This window comes from Geotrypetes seraphini, chromosome 4, assembly GCF_902459505.1.
Source record: "Geotrypetes seraphini chromosome 4, aGeoSer1.1, whole genome shotgun sequence".
In the NCBI taxonomy this organism is placed as follows: domain Eukaryota; kingdom Metazoa; phylum Chordata; class Amphibia; order Gymnophiona; family Dermophiidae; genus Geotrypetes; species Geotrypetes seraphini.
In genome coordinates this window covers 315,681,404-315,706,154 of record NC_047087.1, presented here as the reverse complement: position 1 = coordinate 315,706,154, position 24,751 = coordinate 315,681,404, and the positions used below count along the sequence as shown (strand labels likewise).

Below are 24,751 nucleotides of genomic sequence, written 5' to 3'. Positions count from 1 at the left end.
TGGGAGCCATTGGCTAAATTTTGTAAGGAATGATAACTAACTTTATTTTACTGACCTTTAAACATACACATCCAGGGTGGGAGGGGTTTGCACTGGAATTGATTTGGGGATTTTTTTAGGTAGTTTCATGTGGGTATTAATTTTCTTGATTACTAGGTGGGAGGATGGGGGAAAATAATTATTTATTAATATCTGTAAGTTGATTGTGCTTTTCTTGTAATATTATATGTACATGAATTATTTGCATGCATAAATGTAGTTTGAAAATGTAATAAAGATTTTTTTTTAAAAAACCCCAAAATGTTCATCCACAACTTTAGTCAGTGAAGAGGACCTAGCACGGTCCGTGCTTCGACCTTGAAAGTCTTCCTCAGGGGTTCTATGGATATGAATATATGAATCAATTTGAGGCAGTATGAAGACGGGGTTTCCCAGGTCGGTACCCTCTTGCCAATCAGGTTGTCATGATATCCACAATGAATACATAGAAGACTGATTTGCTTCCACTGCCTCCAAATCTCATGCAGCTTCACGGTGCATATCCTGAAGACCTGACTAGCAAGGGGGTAGTCCAGGGTCAGCTGGGGAAACACTGACCTAAGCCATAAATAAACATGAACCTAATGTGAGCTAAGCTATTGAACTATACAAGCATAAATTTTAATTCATTTCAATTAACGTCAATTATTTCTTTATTTAGTTTCCTCTCCAAAGAGCTCAGAATGAGTTATAGGTTGACATACGTAATATACAGTTTACAGGCTGCAATTGGTTAAGGCTTTTCAATACAAGTTTTTATCTTAACAACACAAACTAGGAATCTAATACCAATAAACATAATATACAGTTTACAGGTTAAATTTGTACTAAGAACAAGAATAGCCTTACTGGCCCAGACCAATAGTCCATCAAGCCCAATAGCCCATTCTCACGGTGGCCAATCCAGGTCCCTAGTACCTGGCCAAAACCCAAAGAGTAGCAACATTCCATTCAGAATCCTAAAGAATAGCAAGATTCTAGAATCCCGAAGAGTAACAAAAGATTCCGGAACCCCAAAGAGTATCAAGATTCCAGAATCCCAAAGAAAAACAAAAGATTCTAGAACCCCAAAGAGTATTAAGATTCCAGAATCCCAAAGAAAAACAAAAGATTCTAGAACCCCAAAGAGTATTAAGATTCCATGAAGAATCTCAAAGAATAGCAAGATTCCGGAACCCCAAGGAGTAGCAACATTCTAGAATCCCAAAGAGTAACAAAAGATTCTGGAACCCCAAAGAGTAGCAACATTCCATTCAGAATCCTAAAGAATAGCAAGATTCTAAAATCCCAATGAGTAACAAAAGATTCTGGAACCCCAAAAAGTAGCAACATTCCATTCAGAATCCTAAAGAATAGCAAGATTCTAAAATCCCAATGAGTAACAAAAGATTCCGGAACCCCAAGGAGTAGCAAGATTCTAGAATCCCAAAGAGTAACAAAAGATTCTGGAACCCCAAAGAGTAGCAACATTCCATTCAGAATCCTAAAGACTAGCAAGATTCTAGAATCCCAAAGAAAAACAAAAGATTCTAGAACCCCAAAGAGTATTAAGATTCCATGCAGAATCTCAAAGAATAGCAAGATTCCGGAACCCCAAGGAGTAGCAACATTCTAGAATCCCAAAGAGTAACAAAAGATTCTGGAACCCCAAAGAGTAGCAACACTCCATTCAGAATCCTAAAGAATAGCAAGATTCTAAAATCCCAATGAGTAACAAAAGATTCCGGAACCCCAAAGAGTAGCAACATTCCACACTACCGATCCAGGGCAAGCAGTGGCTTCCCCCATGACTTTCTCAATAACAGACTGTGGACTTTTCCTCCAGGAACTTGTCCAAACCTTTCTTAAAACTAGTTACAAGTTTTTTATCCTAACACAATACTTACAGAGGATCTTTAATCAATATGCATATCTTTGTAATCTATCAGTCGTGGGTGGGGGAGTTAGGTGGAGAGGTATGTTGTATTTCTTTCCTAAAGTTCAGGAATCCTAGAAATCTGATCTGTGGTGGCAGTTGATTCCAGTGGTTTGGTTTGAAGCAGGAATAGGAAAGTCGTTTTGGCAGTTTGCCGTTGAAGGGCATGACCAGGGGGTGTTTTGAGGCATATTTCATCCTGGGAGCGGAGGGACCAGTTAGGCACATATGGAGGAAGCTTGGACATCATATAGCCCAGTGCCATGTCGTGTAAGCATTTCAATGTTAGCATCAGGCCCTTGAAGACACAACGATTGGCTATGGGCAGCCCGTGAGCCGATGATAGACCCTAGGAGACAGGATCGTGGCCACGGAGCTTTTTTAGAAGTCTGATTGCCGCGTTATGTACATGCTGGAGACGTTGTACGTATGTTCTTTGCTATGAGATCGTTGAATAGCGCATTGCAGTAGTACCAAGAACCTATTCGCCTATCCCCCACTCAAGGGAACTCAGCGAAAGAAGATGTATGACGACCTCCTAGCAACGCAGGCAGCGAAACTGGACCCCTTTATCTCCAATTTGCTGTCAACAACCATCGACTTTAAATCATTCCGAAAGGAAATCAAAACCCTACTGTTCAAAAAATATACAATCTCCCAACCGAACCTAACAAGGAACCAAGCCTAAACCCTTCTCCTAAACTGTAATTTCCGGCATCTATTATGTAAGCATCATCCAATTATAACTTCCTAGAAAACCCCGGCTATTCCCCCTATTCTACGCCTGATCTGTACACATCCCCTGAATTGTAACTTCCTGGATATGTCCAGCTGTCTTACACTGTAATCCGCTTAGAACTGCAAGGTAAAGGCGGAATATAAGTCACTAATCTAATGTAATGTAATGTACTAAGGCGTAGATTAGCTGGATGAAGTCAGACTCAGAAAAGTAGTTCCTTATATTTCAGGGTTGTCGCAGGTAGTAAAATGAGGAAAATACCACCTGAGAGATATGATGTTGTTTGTCAGTGATTGGTGCAGATTATTGAACTATGTTCTGCTCATATATCAGATATGTGCACTGATGTACACTCCATTTATAGACCTTTTCCCTGTGTGCATATTTCATTACTCCACCCTCGAACATGCCTGCGCACAGCATGAGGGTCATGTAAAAATACATGCCTTCTTGTCTTTGCACATACCTTGATGCATTTGGGGTAATTTCATAAGATGCTGTATATGCATGAAAACGCAATTATAAAAAAAAACCCATTTAAAAGTATTTCTCTCCGTATCACAGACATTCACGACGGATGGAACTATAAAGTCTGCACAGTACTCTCCTTTCACCACACGATGGCAGTATTTGGTAGGCCATGCTGAAGCTGAGCAAGGACTGGGCTTTTCACAGTGCACCAGGAAGAAATAATGTGAGCTGGGAATTTGGACTTAATCTCCAGTCTGATTCTGAGACATAGAAACACGACGGCAGATAAAGGCCAAATGGCCCATCCAGTCTGCCCATCTGCAGTAACCATTCCCTCTTTCTCTCTCTGAGAAATCCCACGTGCCTATCCCAGGCCCTCTTGAATATAGAAACCTGATGGCAGATAAAGGCCAAATGGCCCATCCAGTCTGCCCATCCGCAGTAACCATTCTTTCTTTCTCTCTCCGAGAGATCCCATGTGCCTATTCCAGGCCCTCTTGAATATAGAAACATAGAAACCTGATGGCAGATAAAGGCCATATGGCCCATCCAGTCTGCCCATCCGCAGTAACCATTCTCTCTTTCTCTCTCCGAGAGATCCCATGTGCCTATCCCAGGCCCTCTTGATTATAGAAACATAGAAACCTGATGACAGATAAAGGCCAAATGGCCCATCTAGTCTGCCCATCCGCAGTAACCATTCTCTCTTACTCTCTTCGAGAGATCTCACATGCCTATCCCAGGCCCTCTTGAATATAGAAACATAGAAACCTGATGACAGATAAAGGCCAAATGGCCCATCTAGTCTGCCCATCCGCAGTAACCATTCTCTCTTTCTCTCTCCGAGAGATCCCACATACCTATCGCAGGCCCTCTTGAATATAGAAACCTGATGACAGATAAAGGCCAAATGGCCCATCCAGTCTGCCCATCCGCAGTAACCTTTCTCTCTCCGAGAGATCCCACGTGCCTATCCCTAGCCCTCTTGAATATAGAAACATAGAAACCTGATGGCAGATAAAGGCCAAATGGCCCATCCAGTCTGCCCATCCGCAGTAACCATTCTCTCTTTCTCTCTCCGAGAGATCCCACGTGCCTATCCCAGGCCCTCTTGAATATAGAAACCTGATGGCAGATAAAGGCCAAATGGCCCATCTAGTCTGCCCATCCGCAGTAACCATTCTTTCTTTCTCTCTCCGAGAGATCCCACGTGCCTATCCCTAGCCCTCTTGAATATAGAAACATAGAAACCTGATGGCAGATAAAGGCCAAATGGCCCATCCAGTCTGCCCATCCAAGAGATCCCATGTGCCTATCCCAGGCTCTTTTGAATATAGAAACATAGAAAATTGATGGCAGATAAAAGCCAAAAGGCCCGTCCAGTCTGCCCATCCGCAGTAACCATTCTCTCTTTCTCTCTCCGAGAGATCCCACGTACCTATCGCAGGCCCTCTTGAATATAGAAACCTGATGACAGATAAAGGCCAAATGGCCCATCCAGTCTGCCCATCTGCAGTAACCATTCTCTCTTTCTCTCTCCGAGAGATCCCACGTACCTATCGCAGGCCCTCTTGATTATAGAAACCTGATGGCAGATAAAGGCCAAATGGCCCACCCAGTCTGCCCATCCGCAGTAACCATTCTCTCTTTCTCTCTCCGAGAGATCCCACGTGCCTATCCCAGGCCCTCTTGAATATAGAAACATAGAAACCTGATGGCAGATAAAGGCCAAATGGCCCATCCAGTCTGCCCATCCGCAGTAACCATTCTCTCTTTCTCTCTCCGAGAGATCCCACGTGCCTATCCCAGGCCCTCTTGAATATAGAAACCTGATGGCAGATAAAGGCCAAATGGCCCATCTAGTCTGCCCATCCGCAGTAACCATTCTTTCTTTCTCTCTCCGAGAGATCCCACGTGCCTATCCCTAGCCCTCTTGAATATAGAAACATAGAAACCTGATGGCAGATAAAGGCCAAATGGCCCATCCAGTCTGCCCATCCAAGAGATCGCAAGTGCCTGTCCCAGGCTTTCTTGAATTCAGACACAGTCTCTGTCTCCAGCACCTCTTCCAGGAGACTGTTCCACGCATCTACCACCCTTTCTGTAAAAAAGTATTTCCTTAGATTACCCTGAGCCTGTTACCTCTTTTATTTTAATTGATATTTGTTACATTAATAACAAAAAATCAAGAAATCTAAAGTGTTGGCAGTGGGAGCGAATTTCTTCCTCAAATTCCCATGTATATTATTACTTATGGAAATGACAATTTGTTTTAGTGGATCCGTTACAATTGGAGACCTTTTTGATGGATAAACCTGTTTAAAAAAATTTAGATACGAATGTTGAATTTTGCTGTGAGAGTCGGTTGGTCTCTTTTTCCATAGAATGGAAAAGTTTCTGGTAGATTTATTTATTTATTTAATTCATTTTCTATCCCGTTGTCCCCCAAAGAGCTCAGAATGGATTACAGGTTTAGAGATGTTCACCCCATGGATCTGGGTTACATGTTCTCTCAGGGTTTCCGCAGCTGCCATTGTGCTTGTAGCAGGTTTCTGGGTCTCGCTGCGTCTTGTCAGGTAGAAAAAGAACAGAAAAAGAGACCAACTGACTCTCACAACAAAACTCAAATTTTTCACCAACTGACTTTCCCGCCAAAATTCATATTGGTGGACTGCCCTGTTCCCAATCAGGTCAGTGAAGCCACTATTTCCAAAAGCCACACTGCAGACTTCAGAGCATACCCTGAAGAAAGCCACAGTATGGTGGCTGAAGCGTCGGTTTCTACCTGACAAAGACCTGGAAACCTACACCAAGCGAAATGCCAGCTGCGGAAACCCTGAGTTTAGCCTTCCATCTATTTATGCCCTGTTTCAACACATCCTCAAAGTTAATTGACATCTGCCCATGACATCTGCACTGCACCTCATCAGACAAAGTTGAAAGTGCATTCTGCTCTGTCAGAGTCTCCACCCTATGCCGGATAGAGAAAACTATATTCCCTTTAATGAGAGGGATACGGGAAGAGCAGGAAATTCCAACAGGAATAGCATAATCCGTTTATTTGGATTCTCAGTGCTTGCGAATACAGCCAGCTGTGCCATGATCAAACCCGTTTTGAGTCCAAACAGGACATCAGCAGCCAGGCCTTCATGAATTGCTTTTAAAGTGGTCACTTACTGCTAATCCCTCTTAGAGCATGGCGAGCAAAGAATGCACTGAAACCCCTGTGGGCTATCACTCGTTATTTGCTGAGGATTTCCTTATGTCAGCATTTAAAAGTAAAATGGACCCAGTATTAATTAGAACCTTGGAAGCAAAGGTTAGAAATTGTTTATGAATCAAACAATGGCTATATCTCACTAGGAAATCCTTTAAGCTCAGCCTGAGATTTGGAGAGCTGATCATGCTACGAGGCACGTTTTGGTTTTTTTATTACCCAGGCCCAGTCTCTCCTGTAATAAGTTTTTATCTATCTGTCACTGCAGTATCTCTGCAGCTTTCTGGTAACAGAGAGTCTACTGCAGAGGCCCAGCCCACTGCAGTCCCTCGGCCCTGCGAGGCAAACTTGAAATTCACTGCTGTTCCTCAGTCCTGAAGGATGCGTCCACAGCGGGGCTCCAAAGCCTGCAGGACACACCTGGGGTCCACCGCAAATCCTTCATCCTCAAGGACACAATGATGGCCCAGCCAGGGCACGTCTCGGAGCTGAAGGAAATACAATTCACATTCACGACCTCAGCTATAGCCCACTGAGATGCCTCAGCCCTACAGGACACACTCACAACGTGGTCAGTCTTGGTTCTGCATGACACACCTATAGTCCTGATGTCCACACGGAAACTTGGGATAAGGGAGGGAGAAGATGAAGAAAGGCAAAACCCTAGGGGGAAAAAAAAAATAGATTCAGTACATATAATCATCAAACCAATGTTAACTGTCACCCAGAACCAAAACAGCCATAGTCTGGTCGATAAAAAGCAGGCAATGTAAAGACTGCAGAGTGCTCTTGAGCACCAATATACCACCTTCAACGTGTTCCTCGTGATCGTGTCAGCTCTCCCGCTAACGTCACTTCCTGGTGTCACGAATAGGAAGTGACATCCACAGGGAGAGCTGCTGGGGTCACGAGCAGCACATGTCACTTGCAACCGTGAACAACTAGAGATCCGGGGGAAGGGAAAGGGGGTGCATGTGGCAGGGGGATCAGGAAAGGAGCTGAGAGGGGGGGGGGGGCGGAGCCAAGGGCGGGGAAGGGACAACTCTCACCCTCGCTTCGCTGCCACATAAAATCATACACAGAATGTGACACAAACTAGAAAGAGGATGGGCTGGGGAGGGCTTCAATGGCTGGGAGGGTGTAGATGGGCTGGAGTAGGTTTTAACGGAGATTTCAGCAATTGGAACCCAAGCACAGTACCGGGCAGAGCTTTGGATTCTTGGCCAGAAATAGCTAAGAAGAAAAAAATTTAAAAACTTTAAAATATAATCGGGTTGGGCAGACTGGATGGACCATCTGGGTCTTTATCTGCCGTCATCTACTATGTTACTATGTATGTTACGAAAACCTGAACTGGAAACCCCATGAAGTCAGGCTGGAGAATGAGAAATGGCAAAGCACTTCCTCTTGGCGTCACCACCCAAGAAAAGATGCTCAAAACTTAAGGTTGCCTTTAGTGTGGTCGCTGAACTGGTTCCAGTGGCGGATTCTCAAAACGGCTTACCGTGCTCTTTTCCGAGCTTCCTAGCAGTCTCTGATTCTGCCATTTAAACGAGCACTCCGGCAGATTCTTCATCATCGCCGAGTGATTCTCCAAGAGCGGCGTCAGCTTTCGGCGAGAGGAGACTGACAGGAGATATGATTGAAACATTCAAGATAATGAAGGGGATAGACTTAGTAGATCGAGACAGGTTGTTCACCCTCTCCAAGGTAGGGAGAACGAGAGGCCACTCTCTAAAGTTGAAAGGGGATAGATTCTGTAGAAACGTAAGGAAGTTCTTCTTCACCCAGAGAGTGGTAGAGAACTGGAACGCTCTTCCGGAGTCTGTTATAGGGGAAAACACCCTCCAGGGACTAAAGACAAAGTAGATAAAGACAGGTTGTTCACCCTCTCCAAGGTAGGGAGAACGAGAGGGCACTCTCTGAAGTTAAAAGGGGATAGATTCCATACAAATGTAAGGAAGTTCTTCTTCACCCAGAGAGTGGTAGAAAACTGGAATGCTCTTCTGGAGGATGTTATAGGGGAAAACACCCTCCAGGGACTAAAGACAAAGTAGATAAAGGCAGGTTGTTCACCCTCTCCAAGGTAGAGAGAACAAGAAGGCACTCTCTAAAGTTGAAAGGGGATAGACTCCGCACAAATGCAAGGAAGTTCTTCTTCACCCAGAGAGTGGTAGAGAACTGGAACGCTCTTCCGGAGTCTGTTATAGGGGAAAACACCCTCCAGGGATTCAAGACGAAGTTAGACAAGTTCCTGCTGAATAAGGACGTACGCTGATAGGGCTAGTCTCTGTTAGTGCGCTGGTCTTTGGACTGCTGGGCATGATGGACTACTGGTCTGATCCGGCAGTGGCAATTCTTATGTTCTTATTGTGACCTCACCTTGAGTACTTTGTGCTATTCTGGTCACTGCATATCAAAAAAGGGTACCATGACAATTGCACACCGGACATTTGCATGCCAGTGTGCACTGAGACCCGAACACCACACTTAAAACATTCAGGTGCTATCTAGTGTTAGGGTTGGGTTTACATGAAGGAGGAGTGCCAGCGTCCCCACCAACATGGCACCCGGGCCGGATCCCTCCCCCCTAACTATGACACTGCATCTATGAAATCCTGAGTGGTTTAGAGCAGGTACAAGTGAATCAATTTTTAATTCTCAAACGGTTCAGAGACCAGGGGGCATTCCATGAAGTGCACGGTAATACTTTAAAAATGATTAGGAGGAGATATGTTTTCACTCAACAAACAGCTAAGCTCTGGAACGTGTTGGCAGAGGACGTGGTAACAGCGTTAAAATATCTAATTCAAAAATAATAATAAAGGTTTGGCCAAGTTCCAGGAGGAAAAGCCTATTGACTCAGCCATGGCGGTCTCTGGGATCCATAGCATGAAAACCTCGCGATTCTTTGGAGTTCTGCCAGGTACTTGTGACCTGCATTGGCCACTGTTGAATGCAGGATATGTTCTTCTGAGAAAGCAGAGATACACATCTCCCAAAAGTAACAGAGGAAAGGACAGCTTTTTCCCACAACCTGAGCAGGAGAAAGTCTGTATAATCCTTGGAGGAACAATATAGACCAGCAGCTGGAAACGGTCCTTGTTGTTCCCTGTCTACCCTGCAATTTTGTACCCAGCCGTGAAAAATAATCCGTTTCTTGTTCAGTGCAAGCTATAATTATGTCTAAATGAATCAAAATTAAAGTTATTTCTAGTCTGTAATTCATCTCCTTGGATATGGCTTTCACCTTTTCCAGGAGCTAAGGCATTGCAGCTTTTTTTTTCCCTGTTCTCCAAGGGCTTGCCAACTACATTTGATCTGATGTATTAATTTGATATCCCACTTAATCTAGCAAGGTTTTAAAGCAGTTTACAATTAAAAAAACAACAACATTAAAAAACCATATAAAATCATGGCAATGCTACATACAATATCAATGCATCAAGAAGTTATAAGTTTAATTCATTTTAATATACCCACCATCGACGTGCACCTGGCCGGTTTACAATGCTAAAAATGAAAGGTTAAAATAAATTTTTGTAGGAGGGGGGAAATGTGAACATGGTGTCAAGTCAAAAGCGCGCCGCGACAAAGGTGCGCCCAGACAATTGAGCGCAGCGTGGGGGCGTGTGCTGCTCTAAATTACTGTTTTTAGGGCTCCGACGGGGGGCGTGGGGGGGAACCCCCCCACTTTACTTAATAGACATCGCACCGCGTTGTGGGGGCATTGTTGGGGGTTTGGGGGGTTGTAACCCCCCACATTTTACTGAAAACGTAACTTTTTCCCTGTTTTTAGGGAAAAAGTTCAGTTTACAGTAAAATGTGGAGGGTTACAACCCCCCAAACCCCCCATAATGCCGGCGCGATGTCTATTAAGTAAACTGGGGGGGTTCCCCAACAAAACCCCCTGTCAGAGCCCCTAAAAACTGTAATTTTGTGCGGCGCGCGCCTCCGCGCTGCGCTCAATTGTCGGTGCACGCTTTTGGCTTTCGCGCCGTTGTCTATGAACCCATTAAATAGACAAATTACAAGTCCGAACTTGAGCTTGAGGGGAAAGGGGGAGGGGAAAGTTAATAAATTAATTAAAAGAAAAAGGGGGATGAGGATAAAACACCAGGATCGCTTTTTAAAAGCGATTCGTGTTTATTTTGCAGACTGTTGGAAAGGAAATATTTAGACGCTACGGTTTGTGTCTTGGAATAAGAACTTTTTTAGAAGCGAACTAAGCAGGATTTTAAGGCTTCACACAAGCCAGTTTAGCTAATAATTCCCCCTTTTTTACAAATGCATACCCCCTCTTCGATGAAACCACGCTAGCGGGTTTTAGCGCAGAGAGCCGCACTGCTCCCGACGCTCATTGAGTTCCTGTGAGCGTCGGGAGCAGCGCGGGCCATTCAGCGCCGCTCTCTGCGCTAAAAACTGCTGGCGCGGTTTCATAGAAGGGGATAGCGTGGGTTTTAGTGCCGGCAGTGGCGGTAACTGCTCCAACGTTCATGTATGAGTGTCAGAGCAGTTACCACGTTCGTAAAAGATGGGGAATACTAGTAACATACTGGCAAGGAGTTCCCTAAAGATGGCTCCATATAATGATAGGTCCTGGTCCATGTAGCCATGTAAAGGGATATAAAACAAACCCCTCCCCCCCTTTTACAAAACCATCGTGCAATTTTTAGCGCTGGCTGCGGCAGTAACAGTTACCATGCTCTTAGGAATTCCTATGAGTGTCGGAGCTGTTACCGCCACCACGGTTTTGTAAAGGGGCGGAGTTTAAATCAATAAAAAAATAAAAATGTAGGGCAACAGAGAGTTAAATTTCTTGCCCTTACTCGCCAGAAGGGTTTGAACCTTGGCTTCCCTGAGTTTTCAGTCCACTCCTCCATTCCTGCTGTTTGCTATAGTAGGATAACCTCTAAGGGGGAAGGTCTGCAACTGGGGCCTCCTGGCAGGACCTTCAAAGTCATTTATTTCTTGAGTTCTGCCCAGAGAGCCAAGGTACCAGTTTCATTATTGAACCAGTGAGCCTAACCCTTGTGCCATAGAACTGGTGTAACCATGAGTGCAGAAATTTGGCAGAAGCAGGGCTATATGTAAGAACATAAGAATATAACTAATAATAGAACATAAGAATAACCATACTGGGTCAGACCAAAGATCCATCAAGCCCAGTAGCCCGTTCTCACGTGGCCAATCCAGATCACTAGTACCTGGCCAAAACCCAAGGAGTAGCAACATTCCATACAGAATCTCAAAGAATAACAAGATTCCGGAACCCCAAGGAGTAGCAACATTCTGTGCTATCGATCCAAGGCAAGCAGTGGCTTCCCTTCCACATCTTTCTCAATAACAGACTTTTCCTCCAGGAACTTGTCCAAATCTTTCTTAAAACCAGCTACGCTCTCCGCTCTTACCACAACCTCTGGCAACGCGTTACAGAGCTTAACTATTCTCTGAGTGAAAAAATATTTCCTCCTATTGGTTTTCAAAGTATTTCCCTGTAACTTCATCGAGTGTCCCCTAGTCTTTGTCATTTTTGACGGAGTGACAAATCGATCCAGTTGACACAGGGACAAATTTTTCCCCGTCCTGTCCCTGTGAGTTCTTTTCCTGTCTCTGCCCCATTCCTGCAAGCTCCGTCCTCATCTGCACGAGCCTCAAATGCATTAAAATCATGTGTTCGAGGATTGCACGGTTAAGGCAGAGTTTACAGGAATAGGACAGGGACAGGGACAAAACTTGATGGGAAAATTGAGTTCCTGTGTCATTCTCTACACTGCATGCAGTGCGTCCCTTGCAAAGACAGGATGCTAAGCTAAATGTTAAACATTTACAGCCATAACCAAGGGAAAGCATAGATGAGAGGTTCAAATCCTGCTACTGTTTATGACCTTGGGAAGGTCACTTAACCCCCCATTGCCTTACTATAGTCCATTGCCTTACGCCAGTCCCACACCAGAACCCGAGAGGGCTGGGCATTGACTGAGGGGAAAGGTGGGAGGGGCACCTCGGAGCCCCGCCCCTCCCCTCCCCCCCTCGCTTCAGCTCCGCAGTCTCGGGCTCTCTCTCCTGCTCGGAGTCTTCACTGGGGCAGCAGCGCTTGGAGCCCGAATCCCAGCCATGTCCGGCCCGGAGCCCCCCAGCGAGAGCCGTCCTGCAGGTAAGGTGGGGGAGGGGATGCTGCGGTCCATTCCTTGCATCTGTCTGACCTTGAAGCGCTGCCGTTGATTTGCTGGGCTTATAAGAGGACAAAGAAGGTCATTTCCAGCCTGCAGCACTTGGAGAAGCCCCAGATCTCGCCCGGGAAAACTTGCAAGAAAAGCAAAGCCCAGGTCTTGAGATGCAGCTGCAAAACCAAAGGGGAAGCCAGTCCCTCCCTCCCCCCTCTCTCCTTGGACGTGCTGGGCTTTTAGTCACCAGCAAATGCAAATTACAGTCTATGTATTTGCTGCTTCTGCTGAGCATTTGTCACTAAAGGAGTCGCAACGTCCTGGGACATGCCTACCAGAGCTGTGCATGGACAGGAACCCCGGACCCCCACCTGACCTGTAAAAAAAAAAAAAAAAAAAATTATCTGGTAGTCCACTGGACTCTCACTCAGCCTGACCCTGATCCCCACTCCCCTTAGCCAAAAAGATAAAATCCTTGCTGGTCCACTGGACCCTCAGCCAGTCTGACCCCAATTCCCACTGGGTTGGGTTGGGTTGGGTTGAGCTGGGCTCCAACTCATCTCAACCCAACCCCCCCTCCCCTTAGCCAAAAAGATAAAATCCTTGCTGGTCCACTGGACCCTCAGCCAGTCTGACCCCAATTCCCACTGGGTTGGGTTGGGTTGGGTTGAGCTGGGCTCCAACTCAACCCAACCCCCACTCCCCTTAGCCCAAAATCCCTGCTGGTCCAGTAGACCCGACCCAACTCTGATTGCCGTCGAGTTGGACCCCAACTCAACAGCCCTACCCCCTGGACTAAAGAACCGACGCAACCCCCCTCGCCTGTTCCTTTTGTAGCGGCACACGCCTTCCTGCCTCAGGGCCCGCATCTTCAAAACGTCAGCGCTCTGCCTCTGCTCCAGGGAGTTAGGGCTGTTGAGTTGGGACCTGATCCAGCCTCATGGAGACTGGGGTCAGTTCAAGTCCACTGAACCACCAGGGATTTTATTATTGTGGCTGAGGGGGATCAGGGTTGAGTCAGATAGGGGTCCACTGGACCCTGGATTTGGGGGCTCAGGAGAGTAGGGGGTCCGCTGGAGCACCAGGAATTTTTTATTTTGGTTGAAGATTTGGGGGGTGGGGGGGGGTGCTTTGACTTTCCTGTCAGTGCCTGAGCCAATCCGCATTCAGGCACTGAGACAGCTCTGAGCTGTCAGTGGTTTTACAGGGGTTTTCTGCAGCCTGTTATTCTGGGCTTTGCATGGGATGTGCTGAGGAGCTTATTTTAATCTAAATGAGCTTTCCGTGCATGCTAAAACAGTGGCTCAGAGTGTTTCATTTAGACTAGATCAGGGATCTCAAAGTGCCTCCTCGAGGGCCGCAATCCAGTCAGGTTTTCAGGATTTCCACAATGAATATGCATTGAAAGCAGTGCATGCAAACAGATCTCATGCATATTCATTGGGGAAATCCTGAAAACCCAACTGGAATACGGCTCTCGAGGACCGGAGTTCCCTACCCCTGCTATAAGGGATGAGTAATTTATCAATAAATTAAGGTTCATTAGTAGAAAGGGTTTTGAATACTAAAAGTAAAATTTTGAAGGTAATACGAGGTTAATTGGAAAAGTTCCCATATTTCAGGGATCTCAAAGTCCCTCCTTGAGGGCTGCAATCCAGTCGGGTTTTCAGGATTTCCCCAAGGAATATGCATTGAAAGCAGTGCATGCACAAAGATCTCATGTATATTCATTGGGGAAATAATGAAAACCCGACTGGATTGCATCCCTCGAGGAGGCACTTTGAGATCCCTGGACTAGATCAATGAAATGATGCCAGCATGGTGGGCTTTGTGCATCTGCCCCTCAGTCTAGGCCCTCATCTCGAGGTATGCTCAGCCTGTCAGTGGCCCACTGCTCCGTGAGATCAGTCTCTTTGCTGTGCCCCACCCATTATTTCTATCAGGGTAAGCTCAAACTGTGTCCCATGTCTCACCCACTATCTCTTCTGGGGTGAACTCGGTCTGTGTCCTATGAACTCCCTATTACTTTTGGGGTGAGCTCAGTCTGTGCCCAAGGCCCCTCCCTCACTATCTCCCTTGGGCTGAGCTCGGTCTCTGTCCTATGCCCCCTATCTGTTTTGGGGTGAGCTCAGCCTGTATCATATGCCCCACCCCACTATCTCTTCTGGGGTGAGCTCGGTCTGTGTCCAAGCCCCCCACACACTTTCTTCCCTTGGGCTGAGCTCAGTCTCTGTCCCATGCCTCCCCTATCTCTTTTGGGGTGATCTCAGTCTGTGTCCAAGGCCCCCTCCCACTATCTCTCTTGGGCTGAGCTCAGTCTCTGTCCAATGCCCCCCTATCTGTTTTGGGGTAAGCTCAGTCTGTGTCCAAGGCCCCCCCACACTATCTCTCTTGGGCTGAGCTCAGTCTCTGTCCTATGCACTCTATCTGTTTTGGGGGTGAGCTCAGCCTGTATCCTATACCCCACCCCACTATCTCTTCTGGGGTGAGCTCGGTCTGTGTCCAATACCCCCCCCCTACACACACACACTATCTCTCTTGGGCTGAGCTCAGTCTCTGTCCTATGCCCCCATATCTGTTTTGGACTGATCTCAGTCTGTATCCTATACCCCACCCCACTATCTTTTCTGGGGTGAGCTCGGTCTGTGTCCTATGCCCCCCTCCACTATTTCTGTTGGGGTGAGCTTGGTCGGTGCCCCACCCACTCTCTTCATGAGGCATGTTATGTTTGAGCTAGTTGCTCCCTCTGTTTGAGGATGATGAAGCTCCTCTCATTTCAGAGATAGATGATATTAGCCCAGAGATGTAAGAACCAGGAAACCAGCATCCCTATTTGTGGTTTGTGAGTCTGTGTCCCGTACCATGCTGCGTCCGGTCCCACTGCACCCTTTTCTTTTTTGGAACCGAAGCTTGCAAAATGAGCATGGTGCATTTTTTTTTTTCTTTTTTGCTTTCTTACAATTGAACAGATGAGTTTCCTAAACAGAGTTCATACAGGGACTAGAATACTTTCATAGATAGCCGTAGGATGTGCAAAATTTCCCCTAAAAGGTATATGACGTTCAGTGAAAAGAAATCTTCTTAGGTTAGCTAAACTTCTTGAAATTAAAAACTTGCGCTAATCTGAACAGCTCTTTGTGCTTAACCGGTTTGGAACTAACCTCTTTAAATGGAGTCACGGTACGGGGTAATCTAATAGATAAGAGATGGATGTAAGCAGGATAGAGTTTTACTTCCACTAAAAGCAATAGAAGTAAAACCCGGATGTCTCAATCCATCCTCCTTTTAATCTGGAGCCATATGGTAACCCAAACCCAAGAAGCAGTGGAACTGACAGGCAAAGATATTACAGCACTTTACAATATGCCCTCATGCCAGGCTAAGCAGTGCCGTCATTAAAACCTGGTGTACTGCTGAGTCACTGCTTTCCACGATCAGACATACCGTACCAAATGAAGCTCTTTAACTGCCCAAAAGGCAGAGCTGCCAAATTACCCAGTTCAAAGGCCACTTCTGGTTTTAAACCCTCATCCCAAAGCAGTGTGGGATTTGCAGTCCAAGATTCTACTTATTGAAATCTGTGCTGTAGGTTCCATAACACATCAGGATGAGGTTGTCGTAAATCCAGGACTGGCCTAAAATCTCTCTTGCGGAACGGGATAACTTGGAAAGGAAATCCTCGACCTCAGAATGTTGCGCTGCAAATATCCTGGCTTTAGAACTTATTCTGGGAGACAGAGACCAGTTCTTGGGGGTCCACTGTATATCAGCATGTCTGAGGAGAAAAGAGCACGAAGGAATGGTCATATATATTTTAGGGACCCTGATAGAAAATTCTTTAAAAAAATACTCTTGTTTATGTGGTACAGTTCTGGCCTCTCTTTTGGGCAGACTGGATGGGCCATATGGGTTTTTATCGGCTGTCATCCACTTTGTTTCTGTGTTAAAATTCTTCAGCTCAGGTTATAAGCTCACAGGGACAAGGACTTACATTCCTGAACTATAGCTTGCCTGGGTTTGACAAGGTGACTAATTACATCTAAAATCCAAAGCTGAGGATTCTTGGCCTATTCAGTTTCCCCAGGGAAACTGGTTTAACTCATCGAATGCTGTGGTTGCTGGACAGTTCACCAAGACTTGAAACAGAAAATGGCGCTCATGAGTGCAGCCAGGGGTCTGCGATTCATGCTTAAATATTGGCTTGGAATAAGGGCAGGAGACAGAGAAGGAATAGAGGGGAAACAAGTGATTTTGCAGAGTTTTCTGATCTGATCCTATTAACCGGTTCAGCGCGCGTTAATAAAAAGACCCCCAGGTTTTCAAGTACAAGACAAGATCCTTCACCCGAAATTCTAAAAACCTGAAAAGCTCCAAAAACCAAAATTATTTTGTAATATTGCTGCATTACTAATTTGTACAAAAAAAGCTTAGTTTTAGTATCAAAAATGAAACCTGGCCCCAAAGTCACTTTAGCGACGTCATTCCTGATAATGGTTCTGTTTTTTCCATTTTCCCTCACACTGGAGTGCCTCTGAGGCGAGTCATATTGGTTGCCTGCTGCGGCCCCGCACGTTTCTCTCTGTCGCCTCCAGCCAGGAAGGAACGAGGGAGTGATGTCAGCAAGGCAGGAGGCGGAAGAGAGAAGCCTGCGGAGCTGCAGCAGGTCACGAATATGAATCGCTTCGGCCACTGGAGACACATCATTGCAAAAACTGGAAAATTCTAACATCTGAAATGTCTCGGGTAAAGGATTCTGAACCTGTACTGTAAAGCATTTTGCACGTCAGAAAGTGCAAGATAGTGATCTTGTTTTAGGTTTTGGTGCACCCTGGGTTCAACAGATCCCCTAAACTGGGCAGTCTGAGAGAGGGGGGGGGCAGCTGCACACAGGCCCAGTTTATGGTACATCCACTACTGGTGTCAGAGGCAGGATGGCTCTTACGTGCCTAAACCAGTCCAGTTTCTAAACACATCCAGCCAGAATATTCACCAAGAAAGTTAGAATGAAATAGAAGCAGTGCGTGTACATCTATTATATGCAAATGTATCTCATGCATATTCATAATGGGTGTCCAGAGAGCCCAATCTATAGCAGTCAATAAAATTGTTTCATGCTCTTTTAAAAAAGTATGGAGAAAAGATCTTACACCCCCCCCTTTTTTTTTTTTTACAAAACCATTTAAGCATTTTGTATCTCGGTTCCAGCCATCTGCTCATTGTAAGGGCTTCCACATCCAGGAGCTCCTTCCTGCTTTCAAAATCTTATATCATTCCTTCCTGTTTGCCTTATAGAAATGGTTTGGGGGTCTATTTTTATGAATTAGTGTCTAAATTCTGAAATGAACACGTGTGATTTGTCTTTCTGGCCAAGCATAGAATGAATGTGGGGTGGAAACGTCTTTCATTCATGGGTTTGATGATCGCAGGAAGAAGAGCTTCATTTGCTTCATTTCTTTGAAGGGGTGAATAAACATGTGGATAAAGGCGAGCCAGTTGATGTAGTGGATCTAGATTTTCAGAAAGATTTTGACAAAGTTCTTCAAGAGAGACTCCTGAGAAAATTAAAGAGTCATGGGATAGGAGAGTCAATGTCCTGTTGTGAATTAGGAAAACAGAGGGTGGGGTTAAATGGGGTGAATGGCAGTTGCATATGTAACTGGACTAAGGCGCACTATTCTAGAGAATGAGACAGGGACAAATTTTTCTCCATCCCCGTGGGAACTCATTTTCCAATTCCTTCCCCACAAGTTCTTTTCCTATTTCTGCCCCATTCCTGCAAGCTCCGTCCTCATCTGCAGAAACCTCAAACCCTTTAAAATCATAACTAACATTCCAGAACCAGATTGTGATGTCATAATGCCTCATTCCACCAATGCCTAAGCTCCGTTCTCATCTGCACAAGCCTCAAACACTTTGAAATCCTAAGTAGCAACATTCTAGAGCTCAGACTGTGATGTCATAATGCCTCATTCTACCAATGCCTAAGCTCCGTTCTCATCTGCACAAGCCTCAAACACTTTGAAATCCTAAGTAGCAACATTCTAGAGCTCAGACTGTGATGTCATAATGCCTCATTCTACCAATGCCTAAGCTCCGTTCTCATCTGCACAAGCCTCAAACACTTTGAAATCCTAAGTAGCAACATTCTAGAGCTCAGATTGTGATGTCATAATGCCTCATTCCACCAATGCCTAAGCTCCGTCCTCATCTGCACAAGCCTCAGACACTTTAAAATCCTAAGTGGCAACATTCTAGAGCTCAGACTGTGATGTCATAATGCCTCATTCCACCAATGCCTAAGCTCTGTCCTCATCTGCACAAGCCTCAAACACTTTCAAATCCTAAGTAGCAACATTCTAGAGCTCAGATTGTGATGTCTTAATGCCTCATTCCACCAATGCCTAAGCTCCGTCCTCATCTGCACAAGCCTCAAGGACTTTAAAATCATAAGTGTTCGAGGCTTGAGTGGTTAAGGCAGAGCTTACAGGAATGGGGCAGGGACAGTGACAAAAGTCACGAGGACAGGACAGGAAAATTGAGTTCCTGCAGGAAGGGTGAAATTTTGTCCACATGTCATTCTCTACACTATTCTTTAGCTTGCAACTATAGGGGGGAGGGAGCATGGACATGAGTAGGTTATAAGTTGCACATATAAATGCCAGTTTTGCTGCATGTACTTGTGACTGCTATAGACATGGCATAAATAGGCATGCCAAATTTCAGGTGCATCGTTGCAGACTTGTACTAGTATTCTGTAACATTCGGTATGTTGTGCTTTTATGTATTGTTCTTTGTAAAATGTCTAGGTTTAGGCTGTATAAACATTTTAAGATAAATAAAAATGGCAATGTTTCTCAATGGGAGAGGGGAAATAGTGGAGTGCCACAGGGACTGGTGCTATTAAGCATACAGTATTTATAAATGATCTGGAAATTGGAATGACAAGTGAGGTGATTAAATTTGCAGATGACACAAAACTATTGAAAGTGGTCAAAACACATGAAGACTGTGAAAAACTGCGGGAAAGACCTTAGGAAATTAGAAGACTAGGCATCTAAGTGGTAGATGGAATTTAATGGGACAAATGCAAAGTGATGCATGTCGGGAAGACTAATTCATAAGAACATAACAATAGCCTTACTGGGTCAGCCCAATGGTCCATCAAGCCCAGTAGCCCATTTTCATGGTGGCCAATCCAGGTCACTAGTACCTGGACAAAGCCCATGGAGTAGCAACATTCCATACAGAATCTCAAAGAATAACAAGATTCCGGAATCCCAAAGAGCAACAAGATTCTAAAACTCCAAAGAGTAGCAACATTCCATGCTACTGATTCAGGGTAAGTAGAGGCTTCCCCCATGTCTTAAAAACAGACTATGGACTTTTCCTCCAGGAACTTGTCCAAACCTTTCTTAAAACCAGCTACGCTATCTGTTCTTACCACAACCTCTGGCAAAGCGTTCCAAAGCTTAACTATTCTTTGAGTGAAAAAATATTTCCTCCTATTGGTCTTAAAAGTATTTCCCCTTAACTTCATCGAGTGTCCCCTAGTCTTTGTAATTTTTGACGGTGTGAAAAAAGCCGTCTCTTTTCCAAGCTGAAGAACCCTGACCTTTTTAGTCTTTCCTCATACGAGAGGAGTTCCAACCCCTTTACCATCTTGGTCGCTCTTCTTTGAACCTTTTCTAGTTCCACTATATCTTTCTTGAGCTAAGGAGACCAGAATTGAATGCAATACTCGAGGTGAGATTGCACTATGGAGCAATACAGGGGCATTATGACATTCTTAGTCTTGTTAACCATCCCTTTTTTAATAATTCCTAGCTTCCAGTTTGCTTTATTGGCCGCCGTCGCATATTGGGCGGAAGTTTCATCGTATTGTCTAAGACAATGTTCTTCAACCACCGGTCCATGGACCAGTGCCGGTCCACAGAAATTTCCTGCCGGTCCACAGGACCAGCATGTGCATCAGGCCCAAAACAGCGTTCTTCAACCGCCGGTCCACGGTGCGATCGATGCGTCGTTATCTTCGAGCCAGCTCCCTCTTCCTCACGGATTCAGTGCACAAAGCCACGGACAGCGGCTCCTACGGGCGGCCTGTGCCTGAACCGGAAGCCTTCTCGCTGACGTTGAAACGTCAGAGGGAAGGCTTCCAGATGAGGCACGGGACGTGCAAGGTGCAATTTAGTACTATTATGTGGGCGGGGTCAGGGGTGGAAATTGGGTAGAGATGGGCGGGGTCTGGCCCACGACTTAGCCCCGTGTTCTTCAACCGCCGGTCCACAGAATAATTCTTTTATTTCTGCCGGTCCATAGGTGTAAAAAGGTTGAAAAACACTGGTCTAAGATGACACCCAGATCATTTCTTGGGTGCTAAACCCCAAGGGAGACAGAGAGGGAAGGGGCAATGCCGGACGGAGAAGAGAAGAGAAAAACAGGAGATGCTGCATTTGAGGGGGAGGGAGCACTGATTTATTGGTTGCAGGGGGGTACCAGAAACCTTAGCACTGGCCCTTTCTTTGCTGTGAAGTATGTGCTGTGTGTTGCAGGCTGCTGACTTTTTATTTTTGTCTCTCACTTGTGAACTTAAAATGTCAAAATGAGAAAAACCCGGCAGAGCGATGAGTGATGACAACTTAATGAATGTTTAAAGCAAGAGCGTAGTCTCTAAAGGTTTTATTTTTAAATGCATTGGCTTCATTTATGATAGCATTACTCGTAGAGTGGTATAGAAAATGCCAGGAAGATTCTTGAGATCAGAGCTACGAGCTTTGGTTGGGGTCTCTTCTGTAAGAGATGGTGGGCTAGAATGCTGTTAATTTTGGCACTGATGGTAGTAATGAGAATATTTGAGATTTAGGACAATCTATATACAGTATATAAAGTCGGATGTGTGTGTGTATATATGTATGTTCCAGCAAAACTCTGAAACGCATGGAGAGATTTCAACCAACCTTGGTACACATATGACTTAGTATCTGGGGACAACTACTGGAGGGGGAGGGGTGACATGTGGGTGGGGGAAGGGGGTGAAAAGTGGGTGGGGGTAGTTTTCGGGCTCCCTGAGATGAATACTGACACTCCTGAGGACGTTTAAGTCCAATTCAGCCCCATAGAGAGGGACATTCCTGTGGGACGTGTGGGGGGTGGGACATTTTGGGATAAATAAATATCCGGACAATGCTATTAGTAGGAGACAAATACTTTATTTTTTGTCTATTTTCCTCGGAGTCTCAAGTCTATTTTTTTAATCAAAAAGTTTGATCGGTGAAAGGTTTTTCTTTCAGCAGGTGTGAGTTTCACCAGAAAGAAGAGCATTCCTGGTTCAGCCCAAAGATCCATCTTGCCCAGTATCCCATCTTCACGGTGGCCAATCCAGGTCACAAATACCTGGCAAAAACTCAAATAGTAGCAACATTCCAGAGATGAGATTGTGATGTCATAACAACTCATTCCAGTAATACCTAAGAGCCGACCTCATCAGTGAAGTCACAAGGGCTTAACTGTCCTATAATTGGCTCACATAAGAATAGCCCTACTGGGTCAGACCAATGGTCCATCTTGCCCAGTATTCCATCTTCACGGTGGCCAATCCAGGTCACAAATACCTGGCAAAAATCCAAATAGTAGTAACATTCCAGAGATGAGATTGTGATGTCATAACAACTTATTCCAGTAATACCTAAGAGCCAACCTCATCAGTGATGTCACAAGGGCTTAACTGTCCTATAATTGGCTCACATAAGAACATAAGAATAGCCCTACTGGGTCAGACCAATGGTCCATCTTGCCCAGTATTCCATCTTCACGGTGGCCAATCCAGGTCACAAATACCTGGCAAAAACCAAATAGTAGCAACATTCCAGAGATGAGATTGTGATGTCATAACGACTCATTCCAGTAATACCTAAGAGCCAACCTCATCAGTGATGTCACAAAGGCTTAACTGTCCTATAATTGGCTCACATAAGAATAGCCCTACTGGGTCAGACCAATGGTCCATCTTGCCCAGTATTCCATCTTCACGGTGGCCAATCCAGGTCACAAGTAATTGGCAAAAACCCAAATAGTAGCAACATTCCAGAGATGAGATTGTGATGTCATAACAACTCATTCCAGTAATACCTAAGAGCCAACCTCATCAGTGATGTCACAAGGGCTTAACTGTCCTATAATTGGCTCACATAAGAACATAAGAATAGCCCTACTGGGTCAGACCAATGGTCCATCTTGCCCAGTATTCCATCTTCACGGTGGCCAATCCAGGTCACAAATACCTGGCAAAAACCCAAATAGTAGCAACATACCAGAGATGAGATTGTGATGTCATAACAACTCATTCCAGCAATACCTAAGAGCCAACCTCATCAGTGATGTCACAAGGGCTTAACTGTCCTATAATTGGCTCACATTAGAATAGCCTTACTGGGTCAGACCAGTGGTCCATCTTGCCCAGTATTACATCTTCACGGTGGCCAATCCAGGTCACAAATACCTGGCAAAACCCAAATAGTAGCAACATTCCAGAGATGAGATTGTGATGTCATAACGACTCATTCCAGTAATACCTAAGAGCCAACCTCATCAGTGATGTCACAAGGGCTTAACTGTCCTATAATTGGCTCACATAAGAACATAAGAATAGTCTTACTGGGTCAGACCAATGGTCCATCTTGCCCAGTATTCCATCTTCACGGTGGCCAATCCAGGTCACAAATACCTGGCAAAAACCAAATAGTAGCAACATACCAGAGATGAGATTGTGATGTCATAACAACTCATTCCAGCAATACCTAAGAGCCAACCTCATCAGTGATGTCACAAGCGCTTAACTGTCCTATAATTGGCTCACATAAGAACATAAGAATAGCCCTACTGGGTCAGACCAATGGTCCATCTTGCCCAGTATTCCATCCTCACGGTGGCCAATCCAGGTCACAAATACCTGGCAAAAACCCAAATAGTAGCAACATTCCATGCTACCGATCCAGGGCAAGCAGTTGCTTGTTTTTCTCACTGAATATAGTATATATGAATATTTTTAAGAAAATATTTCTATACCTAATATTTTGATTTAAAAAAAAATCTTTGATTTATAAGAAAAAATGGATTTGAGGCTTAAAGGACTGACCATTCATACTAACTGATGGTTAGAGCAGTGGCATAGAAGAGGTGTGTGAAGGGGGACAGCATTTGTCCGGGTTTGGAAAGCACCGATTAGCTCCGGCCACATTTGGAGGGCCTTTGAGCATCACACACTTCCGTGCATGCTACAGGCCCTCCTGACATGGCTGGAGCTCGTCTGGAAGAAGAGAGGTGGCTCGCGGGGGGAGTGGGGGGTGGGCTGCAGGCAGAATGGGGTGGGGGTCATATGTCTGAGGTTACCTGTAGAAAAATATGGCCATCCTACTCCGCACCCATTCTCCACCCATGACTTGCCCTAGTTCTCAACCCGTAACATGGAGCTCATGACTGAATTAATGTACAACTAACCATCACGTCATCGTAATGACACGCTTGTTAAGATGCAGTTAACATACGCTAAGTCCAAAAAGTGGGCATAAAGGGGCAGATGGGCCTTTTTCTTGCCAAACCTTTCCAATTCATTATTCAGAAACCTGTTCTCCAGACGGATTTCTATGTTTTTATGCACAGATTTTCTAAATCTCAAGGGGGCGTGCTAGAGGCATGATGTGGGCGGGACTAGGGCAGGCTTATGACCTAAACGTTTTTCTGCCATAATCGAACATTTAAGATTATGTCCAGGGCACAATTTGAATGTTTGGGGTTAGACCTATTTTCACAATGAATAAGTGCCAAAAAAAGATGCCCAAACGGACTAGATGACCACTGGAGGGATGTAGGCATGGCCCTGACCCACAATCCTCCCCCAGTGGTCCCTGACCCCCCTCCCACCCACCCCCAAAGATGTAACTTTAACAGTACATACCCGCCTGTATGATAGATTCAAACGATCAGGGTAGTCCTAATAAAGCAGGAAGTAGGTCTCTGGACCAGTCTAGTGTGGGGTTACCAGACATCTGGGGATCTGGACGGCTTTTCAAAATCTGGCAACGAGCACTGTTGGGACGGTGTTCGTGCATAGGTGGATGCAATGCGGTGACATCACACCAGCGAATGCCGTCCGACGTCGCTTGTTGCTCGTGGAGGAGGGGCGTGGGGTTAGGGGCGGGGCCATGAGT

The 24,751-nt window shown here is 45.3% G+C and overlaps 1 protein-coding gene across 1 annotated transcript in view; it reads left to right on the top strand.

Moving 5' to 3' along the window:
• The first annotated feature begins 12,370 nt into the window (after positions 1–12,370).
• The window catches only part of HSPA12A (heat shock protein family A (Hsp70) member 12A), a 102,658-nt gene continuing 90,277 nt past the window's right edge, over positions 12,371–24,751 (top strand). The window contains exon 1 of the mRNA XM_033943720.1: positions 12,371–12,538. Within this exon, the coding sequence (XP_033799611.1) occupies positions 12,499–12,538 (40 nt within the window). The 5' untranslated portion in view covers positions 12,371–12,498. The remainder of the gene's footprint in view (positions 12,539–24,751) is intronic.